General features: G+C 44.4%; 1 protein-coding gene across 1 annotated transcript in view; it reads left to right on the forward strand.

The window, feature by feature from the left end:
• The window catches only part of ENTREP2 (endosomal transmembrane epsin interactor 2), a 1,128,669-nt gene that overhangs the window by 1,089,840 nt on the left and 14,852 nt on the right, over positions 1-23,977 (forward strand). The window contains exon 10 of the mRNA XM_082254059.1: positions 10,304-10,629. Coding sequence (XP_082110185.1) covers positions 10,304-10,629 — 326 coding nt within the window. The remainder of the gene's footprint in view (positions 1-10,303; positions 10,630-23,977) is intronic.

The raw sequence follows: 23,977 nt of genomic DNA on the forward strand, positions 1-23,977 counted from the left end.
GGATCAGTTAAATTGGGGGATAGTCTGTGTTGGTACGTGTGAGAGAGATCCACCTTTCCAAGTTGTTGGGGTTCATCTCATACTTCTGAAGGTTTGAGGGTGCTGCCTGTTCCATACTCCCCCTACTCCTAGCCTTTTAGGGGTACAAACAATAGTAATTGGGGCCTAGTGTGGTTGTGTACGTGTGATATACATACACTTTTTTGGGATCATATTTTCTATTCCGCTATTTAATCAAAAACCTTTGGGGATCAGTTAAATTGGGGGATAGTCTGTGTTGGTACGTGTGAGAGAGATCCACCTTTCCAAGTTGTTGGGGTTCATCTCATACTTCTGAAGGTTTGAGGGTGCTGCCTGTTCCATACTCCCCCTACTACTAGCCTTTTAGGGGTACAAACAATAGTAATTGGGGCCTAGTGTGGTTGTGTACGTGTGATATACATACACTTTTTTGGGATCATATTTTCTATTCCGCTATTTAATCAAAAACCTTTGGGGATCAGTTAAATTGGGGGATAGTCTGTGTTGGTACGTGTGAGAGAGATCCACCTTTCCAAGTTGTTGGGGTTCATCTCATACTTCTGAAGGTTTGAGGGTGCTGCCTGTTCCATACTCCCCCTACTCCTAGCCTTTTAGGGGTACAAACAATAGTAATTGGGGCCTAGTGTGGTTGTGTACGTGTGATATACATACACTTTTTTGGGATCATATTTTCTATTCCGCTATTTAATCAAAAACCTTTGGGGATCAGTTAAATTGGGGGATAGTCTGTGTTGGTACGTGTGAGAGAGATCCACCTTTCCAAGTTGTTGGGGTTCATCTCATACTTCTGAAGGTTTGAGGGTGCTGCCTGTTCCATACTCCCCCTACTCCTAGCCTTTTAGGGGTACAAACAATAGTAATTGGGGCCTAGTGTGGTTGTGTACGTGTGATATACATACACTTTTTTGGGATCATATTTTCTATTCCGCTATTTAATCAAAAACCTTTGGGGATCAGTTAAATTGGGGGATAGTCTGTGTTGGTACGTGTGAGAGAGATCCACCTTTCCAAGTTGTTGGGGTTCATCTCATACTTCTGAAGGTTTGAGGGTGCTGCCTGTTCCATACTCCCCCTACTCCTAGCCTTTTAGGGGTACAAACAATAGTAATTGGGGCCTAGTGTGGTTGTGTACGTGTGATATACATACACTTTTTTGGGATCATATTTTCTATTCCGCTATTTAATCAAAAACCTTTGGGGATCAGTTAAATTGGGGGATAGTCTGTGTTGGTACGTGTGAGAGAGATCCACCTTTCCAAGTTGTTGGGGTTCATCTCATACTTCTGAAGGTTTGAGGGTGCTGCCTGTTCCATACTCCCCCTACTCCTAGCCTTTTAGGGGTACAAACAATAGTAATTGGGGCCTAGTGTGGTTGTGTACGTGTGATATACATACACTTTTTTGGGATCATATTTTCTATTCCGCTATTTAATCAAAAACCTTTGGGGATCAGTTAAATTGGGGGATAGTCTGTGTCGGTACGTGTGAGAGAGATCCACCTTTCCAAGTTGTTGGGGTTCATCTCATACTTCTGAAGGTTTGAGGGTGCTGCCTGTTCCATACTCCCCCTACTCCTAGCCTTTTAGGGGTACAAACAATAGTAATTGGGGCCTAGTGTGGTTGTGTACGTGTGATATACATACACTTTTTTGGGATCATATTTTCTATTCCGCTATTTAATCAAAAACCTTTGGGGATCAGTTAAATTGGGGGATAGTCTGTGTCGGTACGTGTGAGAGAGATCCACCTTTCCAAGTTGTTGGGGTTCATCTCATACTTCTGAAGGTTTGAGGGTGCTGCCTGTTCCATACTCCCCCTACTCCTAGCCTTTTAGGGGTACAAACAATAGTAATTGGGGCCTAGTGTGGTTGTGTACGTGTGATATACATACACTTTTTTGGGATCATATTTTCTATTCCGCTATTTAATCAAAAACCTTTGGGGATCAGTTAAATTGGGGGATAGTCTGTGTTGGTACGTGTGAGAGAGATCCACCTTTCCAAGTTGTTGGGGTTCATCTCATACTTCTGAAGGTTTGAGGGTGCTGCCTGTTCCATACTCCCCCTACTCCTAGCCTTTTAGGGGTACAAACAATAGTAATTGGGGCCTAGTGTGGTTGTGTACGTGTGATATACATACACTTTTTTGGGATCATATTTTCTATTCCGCTATTTAATCAAAAACCTTTGGGGATCAGTTAAATTGGGGGATAGTCTGTGTTGGTACGTGTGAGAGAGATCCACCTTTCCAAGTTGTTGGGGTTCATCTCATACTTCTGAAGGTTTGAGGGTGCTGCCTGTTCCATACTCCCCCTACTCCTAGCCTTTTAGGGGTACAAACAATAGTAATTGGGGCCTAGTGTGGTTGTGTACGTGTGATATACATACACTTTTTTGGGATCATATTTTCTATTCCGCTATTTAATCAAAAACCTTTGGGGATCAGTTAAATTGGGGGATAGTCTGTGTTGGTACGTGTGAGAGAGATCCACCTTTCCAAGTTGTTGGGGTTCATCTCATACTTCTGAAGGTTTGAGGGTGCTGCCTGTTCCATACTCCCCCTACTCCTAGCCTTTTAGGGGTACAAACAATAGTAATTGGGGCCTAGTGTGGTTGTGTACGTGTGATATACATACACTTTTTTGGGATCATATTTTCTATTCCGCTATTTAATCAAAAACCTTTGGGGATCAGTTAAATTGGGGGATAGTCTGTGTTGGTACGTGTGAGAGAGATCCACCTTTCCAAGTTGTTGGGGTTCATCTCATACTTCTGAAGGTTTGAGGGTGCTGCCTGTTCCATACTCCCCCTACTCCTAGCCTTTTAGGGGTACAAACAATAGTAATTGGGGCCTAGTGTGGTTGTGTACGTGTGATATACATACACTTTTTTGGGATCATATTTTCTATTCCGCTATTTAATCAAAAACCTTTGGGGATCAGTTAAATTGGGGGATAGTCTGTGTTGGTACGTGTGAGAGAGATCCACCTTTCCAAGTTGTTGGGGTTCATCTCATACTTCTGAAGGTTTGAGGGTGCTGCCTGTTCCATACTCCCCCTACTCCTAGCCTTTTAGGGGTACAAACAATAGTAATTGGGGCCTAGTGTGGTTGTGTACGTGTGATATACATACACTTTTTTGGGATCATATTTTCTATTCCGCTATTTAATCAAAAACCTTTGGGGATCAGTTAAATTGGGGGATAGTCTGTGTTGGTACGTGTGAGAGAGATCCACCTTTCCAAGTTGTTGGGGTTCATCTCATACTTCTGAAGGTTTGAGGGTGCTGCCTGTTCCATACCCCCCCTACTCCTCATCTAGCCTTTTAGGGGTACAAACAATAGTAATTGGGGCCTAGTGTGGTTGTGTACGTGCGAGATACATACACTTTTTTTGATCATATTTCCTATTCCGCTATTCAATAAAAACCTTTGAGGATCAATTGAATTGCGGGATAGTCTGTGTCGGTACGTGTGAGAGAGATCCACCTTTCCAAGTTGTTGGGGTTCATCTCATACTTCTGAAGGTTTGAGGGTGCTGCCTGTTCCATACCCCCCCTACTCCTCATCTAGCCTTTTAGGGGTACAAACAATAGTAATTGGGGCCTAGTGTGGTTGTGTACGTGCGAGATACATACACTTTTTTTGATCATATTTCCTATTCCGCTATTCAATAAAAACCTTTGAGGATCAATTGAATTGCGGGATAGTCTGTGTCGGTACGTGTGAGAGAGATCCACCTTTCCAAGTTGTTGGGGTTCATCTCATACTTCTGAAGGTTTGAGGGTGCTGCCTGTTCCATACCCCCCCTACTCCTCATCTAGCCTTTTAGGGGTACAAACAATAGTAATTGGGGCCTAGTGTGGTTGTGTACGTGCGAGATACATACACTTTTTTTGATCATATTTCCTATTCCGCTATTCAATAAAAACCTTTGAGGATCAATTGAATTGCGGGATAGTCTGTGTCGGTACGTGTGAGAGAGATCCACCTTTCCAAGTTGTTGGGGTTCATCTCATACTTCTGAAGGTTTGAGGGTGCTGCCTGTTCCATACCCCCCCTACTCCTCATCTAGCCTTTTAGGGGTACAAACAATAGTAATTGGGGCCTAGTGTGGTTGTGTACGTGCGAGATACATACACTTTTTTTGATCATATTTCCTATTCCGCTATTCAATAAAAACCTTTGAGGATCAATTGAATTGCGGGATAGTCTGTGTCGGTACGTGTGAGAGAGATCCACCTTTCCAAGTTGTTGGGGTTCATCTCATACTTCTGAAGGTTTGAGGGTGCTGCCTGTTCCATACCCCCCCTACTCCTCATCTAGCCTTTTAGGGGTACAAACAATAGTAATTGGGGCCTAGTGTGGTTGTGTACGTGCGAGATACATACACTTTTTTTGATCATATTTCCTATTCCGCTATTCAATAAAAACCTTTGAGGATCAATTGAATTGCGGGATAGTCTGTGTCGGTACGTGTGAGAGAGATCCACCTTTCCAAGTTGTTGGGGTTCATCTCATACTTCTGAAGGTTTGAGGGTGCTGCCTGTTCCATACCCCCCCTACTCCTCATCTAGCCTTTTAGGGGTACAAACAATAGTAATTGGGGCCTAGTGTGGTTGTGTACGTGCGAGATACATACACTTTTTTTGATCATATTTCCTATTCCGCTATTCAATAAAAACCTTTGAGGATCAATTGAATTGCGGGATAGTCTGTGTCGGTACGTGTGAGAGAGATCCACCTTTCCAAGTTGTTGGGGTTCATCTCATACTTCTGAAGGTTTGAGGGTGCTGCCTGTTCCATACTCCCCCTACTCCTCATCTAGCCTTTTAGGGGTACAAACAATAGTAATTGGGGCCTAGTGTGGTTGTGTACGTGTGATATACATACACTTTTTTTGGATCATATTTTCTATTCCGCTATTTAATTTAACTGGGCCTCCATGCGAGACCTGTGTGCCTTGTTGCGCTGTTTTGAGTACTCCACCAACATGGCCAGTGGCAATGACGCCGTTCTCAGCTTAACTATCCCACTTCTATGCCTCCTTGAAAAAACAATTCGGGCGATGATGGAAGAGGATGTGGCACAGGATGAGGAGGAGGAGGAGGATGAAGAGGTAACATTTCCAAGGCTTTCAGGGCAGTCATTCGCAAGGGGCTCCGAGGGTGGGTTCCTGCACACGCAAACGCCAGGGACGCAATTGTCCAGCAGGGGCACAGTTCTGGAGGATGAGGAGGATGAGGAGGAGGAGGAGCTGGAGGAGGAGATGGAACCATGTTCACAGCAGGGTGGCACCCAGGCCAGCTCTTGGCCATCACTGGTGCGTGGCTGGGGGGATACAGAGGACACGGACCATACACCTCCCACAGAGGACAGCCTTTCGTTGCCTCTGGGCAGCCTGGCACACATGAGCGATTACATGCTGCAGTGTCTCCACAACGACCGCCGAGTTGCCCACATTCTAACTTGTGCTGATTACTGGGTGGCCACGCTGCTGGATCCCCGTTACAAGGACAACGTACCGTCCTTAATTCACTCACTGGAGCGCGATCGCAAGATGCGCGAGTACAAGCGCACGCTGGTAGACGCCATGCTGCTGGCATTCCCATCTGACAGCGGGGCCACAGTGGAAGCACAAGGCAGAGGAGGAGGAGGAGGAGGTCGCCAACGCAACCAGGGCACCGCCAGCACCTCAGAAGGCAGGGTTAGCATGGCCGAAATGTGGAAAAGCTTTGTCAGCACGCCACAACAAACAGCAGCACCAGCAGCTCAGATGGAACGTCTTAGCAGGAGGCAGCATTTTACCAACATGGTGGAGCAGTATGTGTGCACACGCCTACATGTAGTGAATGACGGGTCTGCCCCCTTCAACTTCTGGGTCTCCAAATTGGGCACATGGCCTGAGCTTGCCCTTTACGCCTTGGAGGTGCTGGCGTGCCCTGCAGCCAGTGTATTATCTGAACGGGTATTTAGCACGGCTGGGGGCGTTATAACAGACAAGCGCAGCCGCCTGTCCAGAGACAATGTGGACAAGCTCACGTTCATTAAAATGAACCAGGCATGGATCCCACGGGACTTTTCCGTACCTTATGCAGAATAGCAATGGATACCGACCTTACCCACCCATTGTTCCATTTTTGCTCTTTCTCACTCTTTTGGGGTGTACCCTCATTTAAAATTTGTGAAAAGAAGCAGTGTTGGCTACCTCGTCCTCCTCCTCAGGGCCAGATTAATGTAGGGGCTATTGGAGCTGCAGCTCCAGGCCCCTACCTTTTATATAGGCCCCGGGTTGGCCATATTCACTGTTACCGCTCTTCTGTCACTTGTAAACACAGAAGTCTGGCTTCTATGCTCGCTTCCCCAGGCAGCACCCTCAGAACCTCCCCACACAGCGTGAAGGCCGGACAAGGAGGGACAGTTGGCGATGCATGGATGTGTTTATGGGCTTCAGAGACAGCATCCCATGTTGAATTAGGCATGCATGGCTGCACCCTTCCTCCTCTGGGTGCATGGCAAGGCACGGCCCTAAGGCCCTTCAAAATCCTCAGCACCAAGCCCATGATGCTGTTAATCCGGCCCTGGTCCTCCTCCACCGCCGCTTCCACCTACACCGCCCATAGGTGTGCGCAGCCTATTGCATTAAGGTGTGCACCCCAAAGTTGAAATACACATGCATGTGTTTGCCAGCAGGGAGAGTAATGTATCGGGGCCATGTACCTGTAGGCAAGGAGAAATAGAGCAGAGCAGGTCCCAGGGAGATCTTTCCCATCTCCTCACTGGCAATGCTATGTGCCCTAGGTGATTAGGGTGTGCCCAGGCACACCCAGCACACCCTGTGCGCACGCCTATGTCACCGCCACATCCACCACCACCTCAACCTCCCTCCTACTCCATATGGGCCTCGTCCTTCAGAGATGAAGAAGAACATTGTTTTATTTTTCTGGTTTTTTTTGTTGTTTTAAGTTATTTCCCTATCCACATTTGTTTGCAGAGCACTTGCCATGCTCTTAATTACGTTTTGCTGCCATTTGCAGCACTCTAGCCCTTTCCTTTGGTGTTTTAGAGCCATTTTAGTGCCTTAAAGTTCGGGTCCCCATTGACTTCAATGGGGTTCGGTGTCCGGGAAAAGTTCGGTAAAAGTCCGGGACACGGACCCGGACTTTTTTTTAAAGTTCGGCCGAACCCGTCGAACACGGACATCTAGGTGTCCGCTCAACCCTATATACAACCCATTATATACAGTACATGTCCATGCCCTCATTTGTGTTCTAACCTTTGGTTTAAGAAACACTGCACTGCCTTGGGGTGTGCAGCATTAGAAAAATGAAGCATGTGTATTTGAATTGGCTTCCTTAATGCAATGCATGTTTACCTGCGACATACTGTGCTGTGTAACACTTCCTGTGTTAATACCACATTAAGTGAAATCATCCACCACCACTTATGTAAAACTCACTCACCAGATGAAATGGTTGGTAATGTGATAAACCAGCATACAGGCGCTTATCTTTGCTAGGAGTAACAGTCTGCAGACTTCTTGATCAATCATTTAAAACACTCCTCTCCCACTCCTAATGGATGTCCCATGCAAGGAGGAAATCAATGGAAGAGAAAAAATTCAGAATAGCATAAAATCCTTTAAAAACTTTCCCACTTTATTAAAATTATTATGCAATCACATTCTCCCCTGACACAGGAATAAATGGCATTTGATCATGTACAGGCTGGCTCCAACTCCTCAGCTGCCATGAGCCGACCCGACTCAATGAGTTGGTTTATCACATTACCAGCCATTTTATCTGGTGAGTAAGTTTTACATAGGTGGTGGTGGATTATTTCACTTAACGTGGTATAAACGCAGAAAAACAAGAGGAACACATAATTTTTTACATCTACTTCCTGCATTTTTTTTGGGCACTTTATTTTCATTTTATACGAACTAAGCTTTCCATGGACTATGAACACTTATGATTGATGATTGTACTTGTGGGTATTTTTGGAAACACTGTAGCACTTTTTTGTTACATTTATTATATGTTTGCCGAATTAGTTTGACACAATTTATATGTGGGTATTATGGAAGCACTAGAGCACCTTTTCACCACATTTTGGTATAAGCCATGTTTATTGTAATACTTTTTTGATATAATATCCATTCAACATTTTTTGATTTCACTCAGTGGGGTTTATGAATCTAGTACTTTTAAGGATTGTAAAAGCATTAACTTGGGTATACTTGCATACAGAGCTGTCACTTCTTTGCCTATATTTGAATATTGAAATATTCTCAATAAGACAGCAGCAGTATTAGGTATAGATTAATTACCTCCTAGGTGCGGTCATTTGCAAAATTTTGGTATTCATATAGCTTTTAAAGGCATATAATTTGAATTCAATTCAGGAACTAGAGATGTATAACTAAATGGGTAAATATCTTTCAAATATGAGTAATCTAACATGTTCAACTATGTTTGGGTAACAGAGCCCACAAGCATGATAATTGTCTTAGTAGATTTTTTTCTACCCTTCAGCTTGCATTTGTAATCGACAGATACATTTTACTGTTACCACCTATAGTATATACCGGGGATCCTCAAACTACAGCCCTCCATCTGTTGCAGAACTACACATCCTATGAGGCATTGTAAAATTTTGACATACACATTCATGACTAGGCATGATGGGAATTGTAGTTCCTGAACAACTGGAGGGCCATAGTTTGAAGACCCCTGGTATATACTGTATGTAATAATGTGAAATATAAAAAGTGGTGAATACTTGGTTTAAGATTTTTTAAACAAATATGTAGTGATGAGTCATGAAAGCTGTCACTGTAGAGCTCTATAGCACTTTGCTGTCATGTTGATCCACAGGATCCAGTACATTCTAAGTTACTGGCTTAAAACAAATATGCAGAACAGGGGTTCTTACTTTCCTTCTTTGCATGCTTGGTAAATGTCAGGGTCGGCAATGGCAGCTCCCATATTTTTCTAGGTACAGATTGCTTTTAACTAAACCAGTTGGCTTTGCTTTAGCCTGAGAGTATCTGCTGTGGTCTAGGGTAAAGCTGGTCATATAAACATGGCTGCACTTGGCCCAGTTTGAATTACAAACAGAATCACTTGGATCACATATGTGATTAGCTTATGTAGGTGAGAGAAAAGAGGCATGGCTGACATCCAGACAGCCCCATTGCCACGTTTTCTTGTTTATTTATTTTAAATAAAGTTGTAAGCATTTAGGGGTGAGCCAACCAAAATGTCTGAACTAATTTTTCAGGCCCAGTGAGATTTTCTACATGACTCAGCCGGTGTTTCATTGCCAAGAATACTCATAGATAGAATTATGTGGACTTGTATATATTTTAAATATCTCACAAATATCCCATCCTACAGAGGTTGTGAATTTAGGATAATATGAATATGTCTGCTTATTCAGCAAAACAATCTAAAGATTAAAGTAATGTATCTAATTGTATCCAATGTGTGTTTCAAATCTAAATGCCATTAGCAGGGTATAGACATTGCTCAGTCTTGGGTTGGCCAGGGCAGAAGGACCACCACTTATTTGCATCTGAAGACATTACATTTTGTTGTAACATTTGATGTATATTAACATATACTGACATATTAAAGGAGTTGTAAAGTCAGAAGGTTTTTTATCTTAATGCAGTAAGATAAAGAATAACCCTCTGTGTGCAGCAGCCCCAATCTGCCCCCTTAACACATACCTGAGGCCCCTCTTCATCCAGCGATGTCCATTAGTGTCTCAGCAATCCAAGATTTTCCCTCCTGATTGGCTGAGCCACAGTAGCGGCGCCATTGCCTGCTGTCAATCAAAGTCAGCTAGCCAATCGGGAGAGAGAGGGGGCAGGGCTGGCTCGGGGCTCCGTGTCTAAATGGACACAGGGAGCTGTGACTCGGTTCAGGTGCCCCCATAGCAAGCTGCTTGCTGTGGGGGCACTGAACGGAAGGGAGGGGCCAAGATCACAAAAGAGGGACCCAAGAGGAGGCAGGCTGCTCTGTGCCAAACCAACTGCAACAAAGCAGGTAAGTATAACATGTTTGTTATTTTTATAGGAAAAAAAAAACTAGACTTTACAATCACTTTAACATTAATGACAATGATGTTGAGGGTGGCTACCACTTTAGGTGGTTTACCTAAAATTGTACAAGTTCTTTATTTTGTATTAGTATCTTTGCTGTCATGGCTCAAGCTGTGTGAAATTTTCACAACTGTTCAATCTTTTTATGCTTTTCAGCCCCATGTTCTTACCCTTACATGACTGCTTCTGCCTGCCAAGAAACAGCAAACCATTTTCTATTTGGAAAGCAGAAAGAAACACGAAGAGGGAGTCATAGAATCAAGCCTAAAGCCCTGAAGAACCTCTCCAAAGAGAGGCCAAATTCACTGGTGGACCTAAAAACTTATAAGGACACGAAAATCTTAGTGGCAAAGTTTCTGGAACATTCAAACTGTCACCTTTCTCCAGAAGTACAGCATGTTGTGAACAGTATTAAATCTGTAATCAAGTCAGATGAAAGGCACATGGAGGAAGCCATCTTTAGTGCCAACATTATAGACCAGGTAAGCAAAATGATTGACAAGGTAATGTAAACAAAATACCCTTCAAAGAACGATACCATAAATATTTTACATACTAAGCTGCATTTGCTAGTTATTGTCTGTTAACAGGGCCAAAATATGCATATTCTTGCCTATACCTGTATGCATACAGAATGTACAGAATGTGAATGTGCTTTTCTGTCCAATAAGACTGAGATAACGCTTGGATGGGATATTAGTTGTGTTTGTTCTAGAGCTGCATTCACACATCTATGTAGTTCTCAATCTGTAGGTGTATGGCAAACATAGCACTGATGAATATGATTTAAAGCTGAACCTCAGAACTTCAGCAACTCTGAAAAAATGCAGGCATACCATGCGTTAAGTCCAACAAGGTGTATTCCACTTCAAGGACTTATCTATATTATTTACATCTGACAGTTTGATGGCTTTCCAGGAAAATTTCTTCTGCCACTAAATATTTTGGTCTGAGCTCTTTCATGTGCAGAGTTGATACAGCTGCTGTGCCAGCGCCTTCGATCCTCTTGCTCATTCACAGAAGCCTTTGTATTGTGTAAACTCCTTCACAAAATAGAAAGGCTTCTCTGAATGGACAGCAGGGGAGAGGCATAGTTGCTATGTGTGCTTCTCTCCCCCATAAACATGACAGATGTAAATAATAGCAATGGTCCAGGAGGTGGCATGGTTTGGTTTATGGTAGCCAACAGAAAAGAATGCTTGAGAACTACATGGACATGCAGATGAAGCTTTAAAACAGCAACTTCCATCTCATCCAAGAGCTGGAATTCAGCTTTAACTTCAAGCCATGATCAACTAACAAATCAATTCATCAAATATCTTCTGGCTCCAATATTAAAAGTATTTTTACATTTTTACAATTCTTTATAATGTAATGAGGAAATTCCAAGTGACATAACTAAGCCTCCAATGGTTTCACTTGTTTTATGATTGTCAAACAAGTTCCATCTACTAAACAATGCCCATTGGGAAACTGGATATACAGTATAAATAGATTTGACCAAACATGTCCCTAGTACCCATGCAGCCCACCATGTCCTGTGCTGTGTCCGACACTTGTTGAGCACCTGCTGACTTTGCTGCCCAGCAGCAGGGTTCGTGGCACTGAAATACTCTCTGAATTTCAACATCAAGAACAGAAAAAGCATTGTCAGGTGGAGTGATCCCAGCGCAGAATTACAAGTAAAGTTCTTGCCCCATAGGAGGAGAGAGAAAGCAGTGAGGGAGTGTATGATCAAATAAGGTTCAATTTCACTGGCACTACAATAAGGAGGGTTAAAATAAAATATTACACTGACCATAAATGCAAGGAGGGGTGGGAGGTAGGTTAAAAACACTGCCACTCAAACAGGAGGCGGAACTTAAATAGCACTCATACTGAGCACCAGGGGAGGACTGGGCCAGGGGGCAGGGGGGCCATTGCCCCCCCCCCCCCCCGGCTGCTCTGATGCCCCGTAAAAAGCCTGCACCGCTTCTGCCATAGACATGACTAAAGGATTCATGAAGAGAATTAAAAAGTCCCCACTGCTGACCTAATGAGTGCAGGATGCAGACAAGGACAAAGCACAGGCCTCCCCCCCCCCCAGCATGGATGGTGTAAACTGTGTCTGAGCAGAGACCGGTTCCATGCCACACTGGAGACTCTCCTCCCCCAGTCAGCCCTGACTGAGCTGTCCCAACTTTCCCCAGCTGCCTCCTGCTGGCCAGGTCAGGAACCTAGATCGGGCCAGTGAGTAGAGAGTACCTAGAGCAGAGCTTCATGAATAAGGGTGAGGAGGAGACAGAAGAGAGAGAGTGGGAGGGGGGCCAAGTCACTGCACCATGGGCCTCTGGTTTGTACTTTCCCCCTGGGCCGAAAGTTGCAATCAGCCCCTGATGAGCACCAGTTGAGGATGGAGGTTAGCAGTATGATCACTAATCTGCAATGTTGCGGAGTGAAGGTTTAATAGTACTGCCACTGCACAGGTGCTGGGGAGTTTGATTGCAACCACTGACACCAGTGACGACTCCAATTTCCATGTGCAATGCCGTTCATTTAAAAAAATGCAGAAGGAAATTTCCAGGCGTTATTGTTCATAAAAGCCCATTTAATGTTTATGGGCTGCTAACTCTACAAAATGCACCTCAAAGCACGAAAACACACTGATATTGTGTGCCCTCTGGAAGTGTCTGGAGGCAACACTTAAGGACCCCTATAATTTTTAAATTGACCACCCCTGATGTAGACCATGAAAGCGACAGTAAAAGTAGCTGTGTAATCAAATGGTATATATCTATTCAGATGTAGCAGTCATCTTTGTGTCATACAAAGGAAAAATATTATCAGATAATGTTAAAACCAGAACAGATGGTGTTCCATGTGTCATTCGTCTGGGTCTCTGCTATATTTTTATAAGAGGCACCTGAACCAAGTTAGCATCATGTAAATGTTCAGACTATAATGAGCCTGATTCTTGTGTTTACCTCATACAGAACTAATCATTGTTTTTGACATTTATTGCTGCTAGCTATACACAGCAATCGGATGCACTTATTGTTTAAATCTGTCCAACTTGTAGAGATCACATGGGCCTCAAGGGATGCATAACTTTTCTTTCTAATATGCTGAAATATTGCATGGGGAACCAGTGTGCTGAAGAGGTTTTTTTGTATACAGGAAGAGGAAAGATCCATAATAGACTGTAGATATTTTTCAACAATTTAGAATATTTTCAGCCAGGATACAGTCCATATTTAAAAAATCAGCTGCATTATATAATTTCATGTAACACTGAAGAAATTACACATTTTACTACAATGTAAAGAATGTAGTGTACAGGTTGTATAACAGTGTAAATTGGCTGTCTCCTTAAAATAATTCAACACAGCCATTGTTGTCTAAACCGCTGGCAACAAAAGTGAGTACACCCCTAAGTGAACATGTCCAAATTGGGCACAATTAGCCATTTTCTCTTCCCGGTGTCGTGTGACTCATTAGTGTTACAAGGTCTCAGGTGTGAATGGGGAGCAGATGTGTTACATTTGGTGTTATCACTCTCACTCTCTTATACTGGTCACTGGAAGTTCAAGATGGCACCTCATGGCAAAGAACTCTCTGAGGAACTAAAAAAAAGAATTTTTGCTCTACATAAAGATGGCCTAGGATATAAGAAGATTGCCAAGACCCTGAAACTGAGCTTCAGCATGGTGGCCAAAACCATACAGTGGTTTAACAGGACAGGTTCCACTCCGGATAGGCCTCGCCATGGTCGACCAAAGAAGTTGAGTGCACATGCTCAGCGTCATATCCAGAGTTTGTCTTTGGGAAATAGAGGTATGAGTGCTGGGGGGTCAGCCTGTCAGTGCTCAGACCATACGTCACATACGTCACACCAGTGGCGTAACTATAGCAGTCGCAAGGGTCGCAATTGCGACCCGGCCCCGTGCTGCAAGGGGCCCGTGCAGGTCTCCTGTCATGTTCGTCTACACCTGTGTCTGAGCCGGAGTCGGGGGGCGGAGCTGGGAGGCGGTCCTAGATACGGATAACTGCTTGCCACTTGTTCACACTGTGGAAACAGCTGGCACTAGGGTGTATAGGCGGGCAGGAGGGGCGACATATAGGAGAACCGATCTCCTCCATTCTCCTCCTTGTTCCTGCAGGGCTTTCAGTAGCTGCAGGGGTGGGATCAATTTTACTATATGCCACCCCACCGGACCTCCTATTCAGCCTGGTGCTAGCTGTACTCACGATATTAACAAGTGACAAGCAGTCATCCGTACCTGGGACCGCCTCCCGTCTCACGGCTGTTCCTAGCACTGGGCAAGGTAGGAAAAATGTTCCCTGTCCCGAGGCCCCTCACGCCTAGGTAGTTACAAACACAATCTCTGCCACAGCAAAGTGTAAGGAAATACACTGCCCAGCGAGTTCCAGGTGTCCTACTATCACTCTGCTCCCCCCGGCCCCATACTGCCCCCCTCCCATCATGCTGCTCCCCCCATACAGCCCCCACCTGGCACACTGTCCCTCTATACTGCCCCCTCCTGGCACACTGTCCCCCTATACGTCCCTCCACTGCCCCCTCCCATCATGCTGTCCCCCTCCCATCATGCTGCCCTCCCATACTGGCACTCTGTCCCCCTATACTTCCCTCCACTGCCTCCCTCCCATCATGCTGTCCCCCTCACATCATGCTGCCCCCCCATACTGGCACACTGTCCCCTTATACTTCCCTCCACTGCCTCCCTCCCATCATGCTGTCCCCCTCCCATCATCCTGCCCCCCCATACTGGCACACTGTCCCCTATACTGCCCTCCACTGCCCCCCTCCCATCATGCTGTCCCCCCATACTGCCCTCCACTGCCCCCCTCCTTCATGCTGTCCCCCTATACTGCCCCCCTCCCATCACACTGCCCCTCTCCCATCACACTACCTCCCTCCTGTCACACTGCCCCCCCCCATACTGCCGTCCACTGCCCCCTCCCATCACATTGCTCCTCTCCGGTCACACTGCCCCTCCCAACACACTGACCCACTCAAATCACACTGCCCCCTCATACTGTCCTCCACGAACCCTACTGACCATATCTGCTACCATACTGACCTTTCCACTGTCATACTGACCATGTCTACTGCCCTACTGACCATGTCTACTGCCATACTGACCATGTCCATTGCCATACTGACCATGTCCATTGCCATACTGACCACGTCCACTGCTCTAATGACCATGTCTACTGACCTACTGACCATGTCTACTGCCATACTGACATTTCCACTGCCATACTAACCATGTCCACTGCCCTACTGACCATGTCCACTGCCCTACTGACCATGTCTACTGCCATACTGACTATGTCTACTGCCATACTGACTATGTCTACTGCCATACTGACCATGTCTACTACCATACTGACCATGTCTACTACCATACTGACCTTTCCACTGCCATACTGACCATGTCTACTGCCATACTGACCATGTCTACTGCCCTACTGACCATGTCCACTGCCCTACTGACCATGTCTACTGCCCAACTGACCATGTCCACTGCCCTACTGACCACATTTACTGCCATATTGACCATGTGTACTGCCATACTGACCATGTCCAATGCCATACTGACCATGTCCACTGCTGTACTGACCATGTCCACTGCTCTACTGACCACGTCCACTGCTCCCCTGACTGACACTATTCACAGTCAACATTGACACCACTGGCAGAACTACCAGGGTTGCAAAGGTCGCACTTGCGACTAAGCCTTGGCCTTCCACCACCATGGTGGGGCCCAAGACTGCAGGAAGGAGGTCCGTTGCACGACATGTGCAAGGGATCCACTGCGACACCATAAAGGTTCCTGGGACCAGTGGGAAGGGCTCTGGGCTTGGAGGGAAGGACCGAGGCCAGAGGTCGGGGGCCCTTCTTGGTTTCTTGCACCAGGGCCCTGAAGGTTCTAGTTACGCCTCTGCGTCACACACTGCATCAAATATGTCTGCAGGGCTGTTGTCCCAGAAGGAAGCCTCTTCTAAAGATGATGCACAAGAATACCTGCAAACAGTTTGCTGAATACAAGCAGACTAAGGAAATCTATTACTGGAACCATGTCCTGTGGTCTGATGAGACCAAGATAAACTTATTTGGTTCAGATGGTTTTAAGTGGATATAGCAGCAACCAAGTGAGGAGTAAAAAGACAAGTGTGTCTTGCCTACAGTCAGGTGGTGGGAGTATCATGGTCCAGAACTGAGGAGCTACAGTTTATTGAGGGAACCATGAACGCCATCATGTACTGTGACATACTGAAGCAGAGCATAATCCCCTCCCTTTGGAGACTGGGCCACAGGGCAGTATTCCAACATGATAACAACCCCAAACACACCTCCAAGACGACCACTGCCTTGCTAAAGAGGCTGAGGATGAAGGTGGTGGACTGGCCAAGCATGTCTCCAGACCGAAACCCTATTGAGCATATGTGGGGTATCCTCAAACAGAAGGTGGAGGAGCGCAAGGTCTCTAACATCCACCAGCTCCATGATGTTGTCATGGAGCAGTGGAAGAGGACACCAGTAGCAACCTGGGAAGCTCTGGTGAACTCCATGCCCAAGAGGGTTAAGGCAGTGCTGGAAAATAATGGTGGCTACACAAAATGTTGACACTTTGGGCACAATTTGGACATTCTCAGTTAGGGGTGTATTCACTTGTTTTGCCAGCGGTTTAGACATTAATAGCTGTGTGTTGAGTTATTTTGAGGGGACAGAAAATTTACACTGTTATACAAGCTGAATACTCACTACTTTACATTGTTGCAAAGTGTCATTTCTTCAGTGTTGACACATGAAAAGATATAATAAAATATTTACAAAAATGTGAGGGGTGTACTCACTTTTGTGAGATACTGTGTGTGTGTGTGTATATATATATATATATATATATATATATACTGTATATTTGTCAAGGGAAAATATAGTGTATTTTTGGGAAACCCATAGTTTAATTTATTATTGCATTTTTTATATCCACCTTATCTCTTTTAGAGGTTTTTACAAAAATAAAAATTGAAAAGACTGTATATTTGCATTACCAGGGTTATTCCTAAACCAGAGCCACTCTTACACCTTACAATAAAGTAGCATGATTTAAATAACGTAGAGAGCCGCTGTCAACCCATACTAATAACATGAGATTATGCACCTGCGTTTTTCATTTATTACTGTTCCATTTGTCAATTACTGTGTCACCATTTAAGCAGCATCTGAGATGGTCATTTCCTTTATGTACACAGTGCTGAATGTATTCACAACCTCTTAGCTCCAGTGTTGAAAAAAAAAGATAAAGATTTGTGGAAAAATTAAACAATAGCCACAGCACAATAGCCACAATAGTGATTTATGCAGGTAGGAAAAGCATAGAGAATTAGTATTATATGCTCTTATAGCTAGTCATCAGTATAGTCAGTGGTCCACGTGTGGCTGATTCTTTCCCCATCACCGGCTTACCATGCCTTGTTTTGTACTGTATCTCTGTGTGATGGCAACCATTTTGGTAAAGGCAGGTCTTTGCAGCACTGTAATGACATGCTGTGAGCAGCAAAGTGATGAAATTGCCAGATCTCACTTCTGAGACCAGCAGTGTCAGGCAGCAGTGAATTAGATCTTGCACTGCAATTATACAGCTATGGGGCTGTGGTCACAGGAGGGCCTAGGCACACTCATATACCAGGAAGTGCACTGCTTTTCTCAGGAGAAATTCCAGAAAAAAAGGTTTAATTTCATTGTATTGCTTAGGCACAATTAGCATTTCTAGGTACACTAGACTTCAATGCATTATTTCATTGAGCAACTATGTGGCAAATGAGGTTTCATGTTAATAAATGAAAGGTTATGCATTCGGGGGCCAAAAAATGCATTCATCATACATTGTACATATGAGGAGACGAATAGTTGGGGGAGTCAATGTTGGAAAAGTAATAACAGTAAGGACTATGAAAATGTGGAATAGACTCCCTCAAGAACTGGTTCTGACCAGCTCAGTAGATTGTTTAACCACCTCAATACAGGGCATTTAAAGCCCCTTCCTTCCCAGACCAATTTTCAGCTTTTAGCGCTGTTGCAATTTGAATGACAATTGCGCGGTCATGCAACGCTGTACCTAAACCAAATTTGTGTCATTTTTTCCCCAGAAATAGAGCTTTCTTTTGGTGGTATTTGATCACCGTCAGGTTTTTTCTTTTTTGGTGAACAAATAAAAAAAGACTGAAAAGTTTGAAAAAAAAAAAAAGTTTTTTTGTTTAGGTTATAAAATTTTGTAAATAGATATGTTTTTTCCTGCACTGATTAGCACTGATGATGCCGCACTGACAGGCACTGATGAGGAGACACTGATGGGGTGGCACTGATGGGGTGGCACTGATATGCAGCACTGATGGGCACTGATAGGTAGCACTGATATGCAGCACTGATGGGCACTGATATGTGGCACTGATAGATAGCACTGATATGAAGCATTGGTGGGCACTGATAGGCAGCGCTGATGGGCACTGATAGGCAGCACTGATGGGCACTGATTGGCGGCACTGATGGGCACTGATGGGCACTGATAGGTGGCACTGTTGGGCGGCAATGATCGCACTGATGGGTGGCACTGATCGTCACTGATGGGGGGCACTGATGGGCACTGATAGGCAGCACTGGTGGGCAATAATGGGCACTGGTGGGCGGCACTGATAGATGGCAATAACGGCACTGGTGGGCAGCACTGATAGATGGCATTGGTGGGCAACACTGATAGGGAGGGCACTGGGGGGCTCTCTGAGCCCTGCTTGCCATCTCTGGTGGCCATAGTGGGCATCCCTGGTGGTCATGGGTGGGCATCCCTGGTGGCTTAGTGGCACCCCTCCCCCCCCCAGGGCTGCACTGGTAATCAATGTCCTGATTACCAGCACAGACCCCCCCTGTGATCAGTGAGTAATTAGAAATACTCACTGATCACCCCCGCAGCAGCACCGATCATCCCTCTTCTCCTCACTGACAGGATCTGTCAGGAGGAGAAGAGATCGAAGCCGTTACAACGGCTCTATTTACATTACATGATGGCTGTGATTGGACACAGCCGTCATGTGATCAGGAGGGCCAATCACAGGGCCCTCCTGCCGAATGATGTTGCTCTGTGTCCGAGGGACACAGGCACATCGAGATCACGCCGCTGCACGTGCCCGCGGCGGCGCGATCTCTCTCCTTCTGAAGGACGTTCCGGAACGTCCATTCAGAAGGACGAGACTCCCGCCCGGCCGTATATCTACAATGGCCCGGGTGGGAGGTGGTTAAAAAAAAGACTTGAATGCATTCCTAGATGCACAAAATATAACTGGACATATATATTTAGGTGCAATAACAGCAGGGGTAGTTGGTCCAGGTTATAACCAATTGGCTCCTAGGGGATCAGGAAGGATTATTTTTCCTCCACTGAAGTGAATTGGATCATGCTTTATTGGGGAGTTTGCCTTCCTCTGAATCAGCTGTGGGTAAAGGATTGTGTGTATCGAGTTTTTCTATTTGTTTGTGTTTGTTTTTTTAATATTTATTGTTTGAACTAGATAAACTAGTGTCTTTTTTTCAATCTGACTAAGTATGTAACTATGTAGGCTGAAAAAGACCATCTAGTTCAACCAATAAAAGGGAAAAATAAATCATACATACAATCCCATATACACAATCCTATAACCACAGTTGATCAAAAAAAAAAAAAAAACAGCAAAGCATGATCCAATTTGCTACAGCAGGGGAAAATATTCCTTCCTGATCCCCCGAGAGGCAATCAGATATTTTCTGGATCAACTTTACCTATAAACGTTAGTACCCAGTTATATATTAAGTACACCTAGGAAAGAATCCAGGCTTTTTTAAAGCAATCTACTGAGCTGGCCAGAACCACCTCTGGAGGGAATCTATTCCAGATTTGCACAGCTATTACTGTGAAGAAACCTTTCCATATTTGCAGATGAAATCTCTTTTCCTCTTGACGTAAAGAGTGCCCCATTGTCCTCTGTGATGACCTTAAAATGAATAACTCAACACCAAGTTCACTATATGGACCCCTTATGAATTTGTACAAGTTGATCATATCCCCCTTTAATCTCCTTTTCTCAAGAGATAATAAATTCAGTTCCTCTAAGAGTCTAGTCTATCCTCATAGCTGAGCTCCTCCATGCCTCCTATTAGTTTGGTTGCTCTTCTCTGCACTTCCGCCAGTTCCCAGATATCCTTTTTGGGAACTGGTGCCCATGTAGATGATTCCTATGAAATAACAGATCTTCACTTTTTGAGTTCAGTTCCAGGATAAAGCTAAAGTTCAGATAAAAAAACAACAACTTTTTTTTACAGTTTTAGTTATATGACTTACCTGTAATAAAGTATGTCACGCGATGTGCAGGCTGTTGGATTCTGTAGAAATCTTCACTGTAGGACTGCCCTGTCCTCTTCCTCTTCCTTCCAGCTTCAGTTCTCCGGGCTCAGCTGCATCAAAGATGATCTGATAGGGACACACCCCCTCCTGTTCTCTCCTCCATTGTAAAAGTTATTTCACTGATTACACTTCCTGTAACAGGATCTGTGAATGGGGGAGGGAATCCTGAGGCTGATCAGACTCCTCCTTTCACAGATCCTGTTATGAGCAGCGTAATCAACTATATAACTTTTTTCAATGGAGGAGGAGTGTTGTCATCAGATCATGTTTAGTACAGCTGAGCCCAGAGACTCAAAGCTGTTAACCCCCACAGCTCTAGAAGTTAAGAGACAGGAAGAGGAAAGGGCAGCTCTGCAGCAAAGTATCCAGCAGCCTACACATCATGGGACAAGCTTCATTACAGGTAAGTCTACAGGTAAGTCATGTAATTAAAGCTGTAAAAATAAAGAATACAATAATAAACATAGTTTACATAGCACACTCACACTGTGGTTCCAAATGCTGGGGACTCAGTAGTGATGTAGCATGTGGTGGATGGAACAACAGCATGCAGCAAGGGAAATGTCATCAGACATTTGACACAGTTCCTCACAAACGCTTACTGTACAAACTAAGGTACATAGGTATGGACCATAGGGGGAGTACCTGGATAGAGAACTGGCTCCAGGGGCGGGTCCAGAGGGTGAGGATAAATGGGGAGTACTCAGATTGGCCGGGTGTGGAAAGTGGGGTCCCCCAAGGATCTGTCCATGGTCCAATCCTGTTTAATTTATTCATAATCGACCTAGAGGAGGGAATATCTAGCACAATCTCAGTATTTGCAGGCGATACTAAGCTAAGCAGGCCAATATCTTCTATGCAGGATGTAGTAACCTTACAAGCAAACCTGAACAAAATAAGGGGGTGGGCAACTACATGGCAGATGAGGTTTAATGTTGAAAAATGTAAGGTAATGCACTTGGGTGTCATATATACGAACGCAAGTTACTCGCTAGGCGGTGATCCTCTGGGGGCATCTATGATGGAAAAGTACCTGGGGGTCCTAGTGGACGACAGGCTTGGCAATGTCATGCAATGCCAAGCCGCTGCAAGTAAAGCCAACAGAATACTGGCATGTATAAAAAAGGATTTCACTCCAGAGATAAAGAGATTATTCTCCCACTCTACAAGACTCTGGTGCGGCCACATCTTGAATATGCCGTCCAGTTCTGGGCACTGGTCCTCAAAGATGTGCTGCAACTGGAGAAAACATACAGTATTCTCTCTGGAGAAGAGACGCTTGAGAGGGGATACGATATCAATTTACAAATACCGTACTGGTGACCTTAGCATAGGGAACAATCTTTTCAGAGATAGGGAATTCAATAAGACACAGGGGCCACTCACTAAAACTAGAAGAAAAATGGTTTAACCTTAAACTGCGTAAGGGGTTCTTTACTGTCAGAGCGGTGAGGATGTGGAATTCTCTTCCATAAGCAGTAGTATCAGCAGGGAGCATCGATAGTTTCAAAAAACTTTTAGATGGGCACCTTAACCACTTAAGCCCCGGAAGATTTTACCCCCTTCCTGACCAGGGTTTTTTTTTTCGTTTTTTTACTGCGTGATTTTAATGGACAATTGCGCGGTCGTGCGACGCTGTACCTAAACGAATTTCACGTCCTTTTTTTCCCACAAACAGAGCTTTCTTTTGGTGGTATTTGATCACCTGTGCGATTTTTTGATCATGCGCTATAAACAAAAAAAGAGCGTAAATTTTGCAAAAATAACAATATTTTTTTACATTTTTTTATATGAAATTCCCCCCAAAAATATGTAAAAATCTAAATTTTTTAACATTTTCGGCCAATTTGTTTTATGCTACATATGTTTGGTAAAAAAAAATCGCAAAAAGCATATTTTGATTGGTTTGCGCAAAAGTTATCGCGTTTACTAACAAAGGGAAAGATTTTTGTCATTTTTGGTGTTTTTTTTTTTAACGAGTAATGGCGGCAATCTGTTATTTTTTTTGCGGTACTGCGACATTGCGGAGGACAGATCGGACCCTTGACTGACATTTTTGACACTTTTGGGGGTACCAGTGACATTACTGCAGTAATCAGTGCTATACATATGCACTGTTACTGTAAAAATGACACTGGCAGGGAAGGGGTTAACTGTATTGGACAGGGAGGAGTTAAGTATGTCCTAGGGGCGTGTTTCTAACTGTAGTGGGACAGGTCTCCTATTGTAAAAACAGAGATCAATGGTTCTACATAGTAGAACCGTCTGATCTCCATTTTTACACAGGGGAGAATGACAGGTGGCTTGTTTACATAAGCCGCCCGCCTTTCTCCCGCTCTACCGACGATCGTAGTGTGACCGGCGGACATCGGGTCCGCCGGTCACACGCCCGAACTTCTCTGTGAACGAGCCGAGGCGGGCGCGCGCTCACCCGCTATTGGCTCAAAACCCGGTGACAGGCTAGCGACGTAGATCTACGTCACTCTGCCTGGCCGGGGCTGACTGCCGCAGTGAATATACTGTGCGCAGTCGACAACCGGTTAAAGACCGCAACATTCAGGGGTATACAATGTACGGTTAACAGCAAACACACAGACATCATAGGTTGAACTGTATGGACTGATGTCTTTTTTCAACCTCACTAACTATGTAAGACACAAGCAGAAGTGTTGGATAGCAGTGGCCCCTGGATCTCTGGAAGAGAGCATACTCTAGACTTGCTGCCCACAGAACAGGCAAGTACCAGGGAAGGGGTCTTTTTAAACACCTTAAGAAAAAAACATGCAGTAACTTTTCCAGCTGCCTGGTAACTAATTTAGGTAATGCTAGGCGCCGCAGTGTGATCATCTTTTCTGGGAAATCCCAGTGACAACAGCTGCTGAGTCAACAAAAACACTGACATCCCAAAACATAAGGCACCGAATCCAGAAAAAGTTTTCTAAAATGATAAAAATCTGTATTATGCCAATCACTTTTTGACAAATTAGAAAGGGATGAACACTGTAAAATGTAGTCATTAGAGTAGGTGCACAGGAAAAAGCAGAGCTGTTCAACTCATGAGCTGTCACATTGGAAGTATGCAAGTAAACAAACTGTGAATTTTAAAACTTCTTATTGTTCTGCAGCCAGATGTTATTTTAACAAAAACTTATGGTTATCTTATCATCATTCAAGAATATGCAAATTGTCCAGCATTCCTGTTTTAGCATTAGCATCAAATATTCATGGGGCACAAATCTCGGCAACATTTACAGCAATACAATAATCTATTAATGTAGAACTAAAAACAAAACATTTTTGTTCATTTTGAATGAAATAAGGGAGGGGAATCACACCTCTTAGTTTTGTTTTGCCGTCTGTGACCAATTCAGGAGAATAGGGTAAATTGTTA

Source organism: Pelophylax lessonae, assembly GCF_965119305.1.
Source record: "Pelophylax lessonae genome assembly, chromosome: 4".
NCBI lineage: Eukaryota > Metazoa > Chordata > Amphibia > Anura > Ranidae > Pelophylax > Pelophylax lessonae.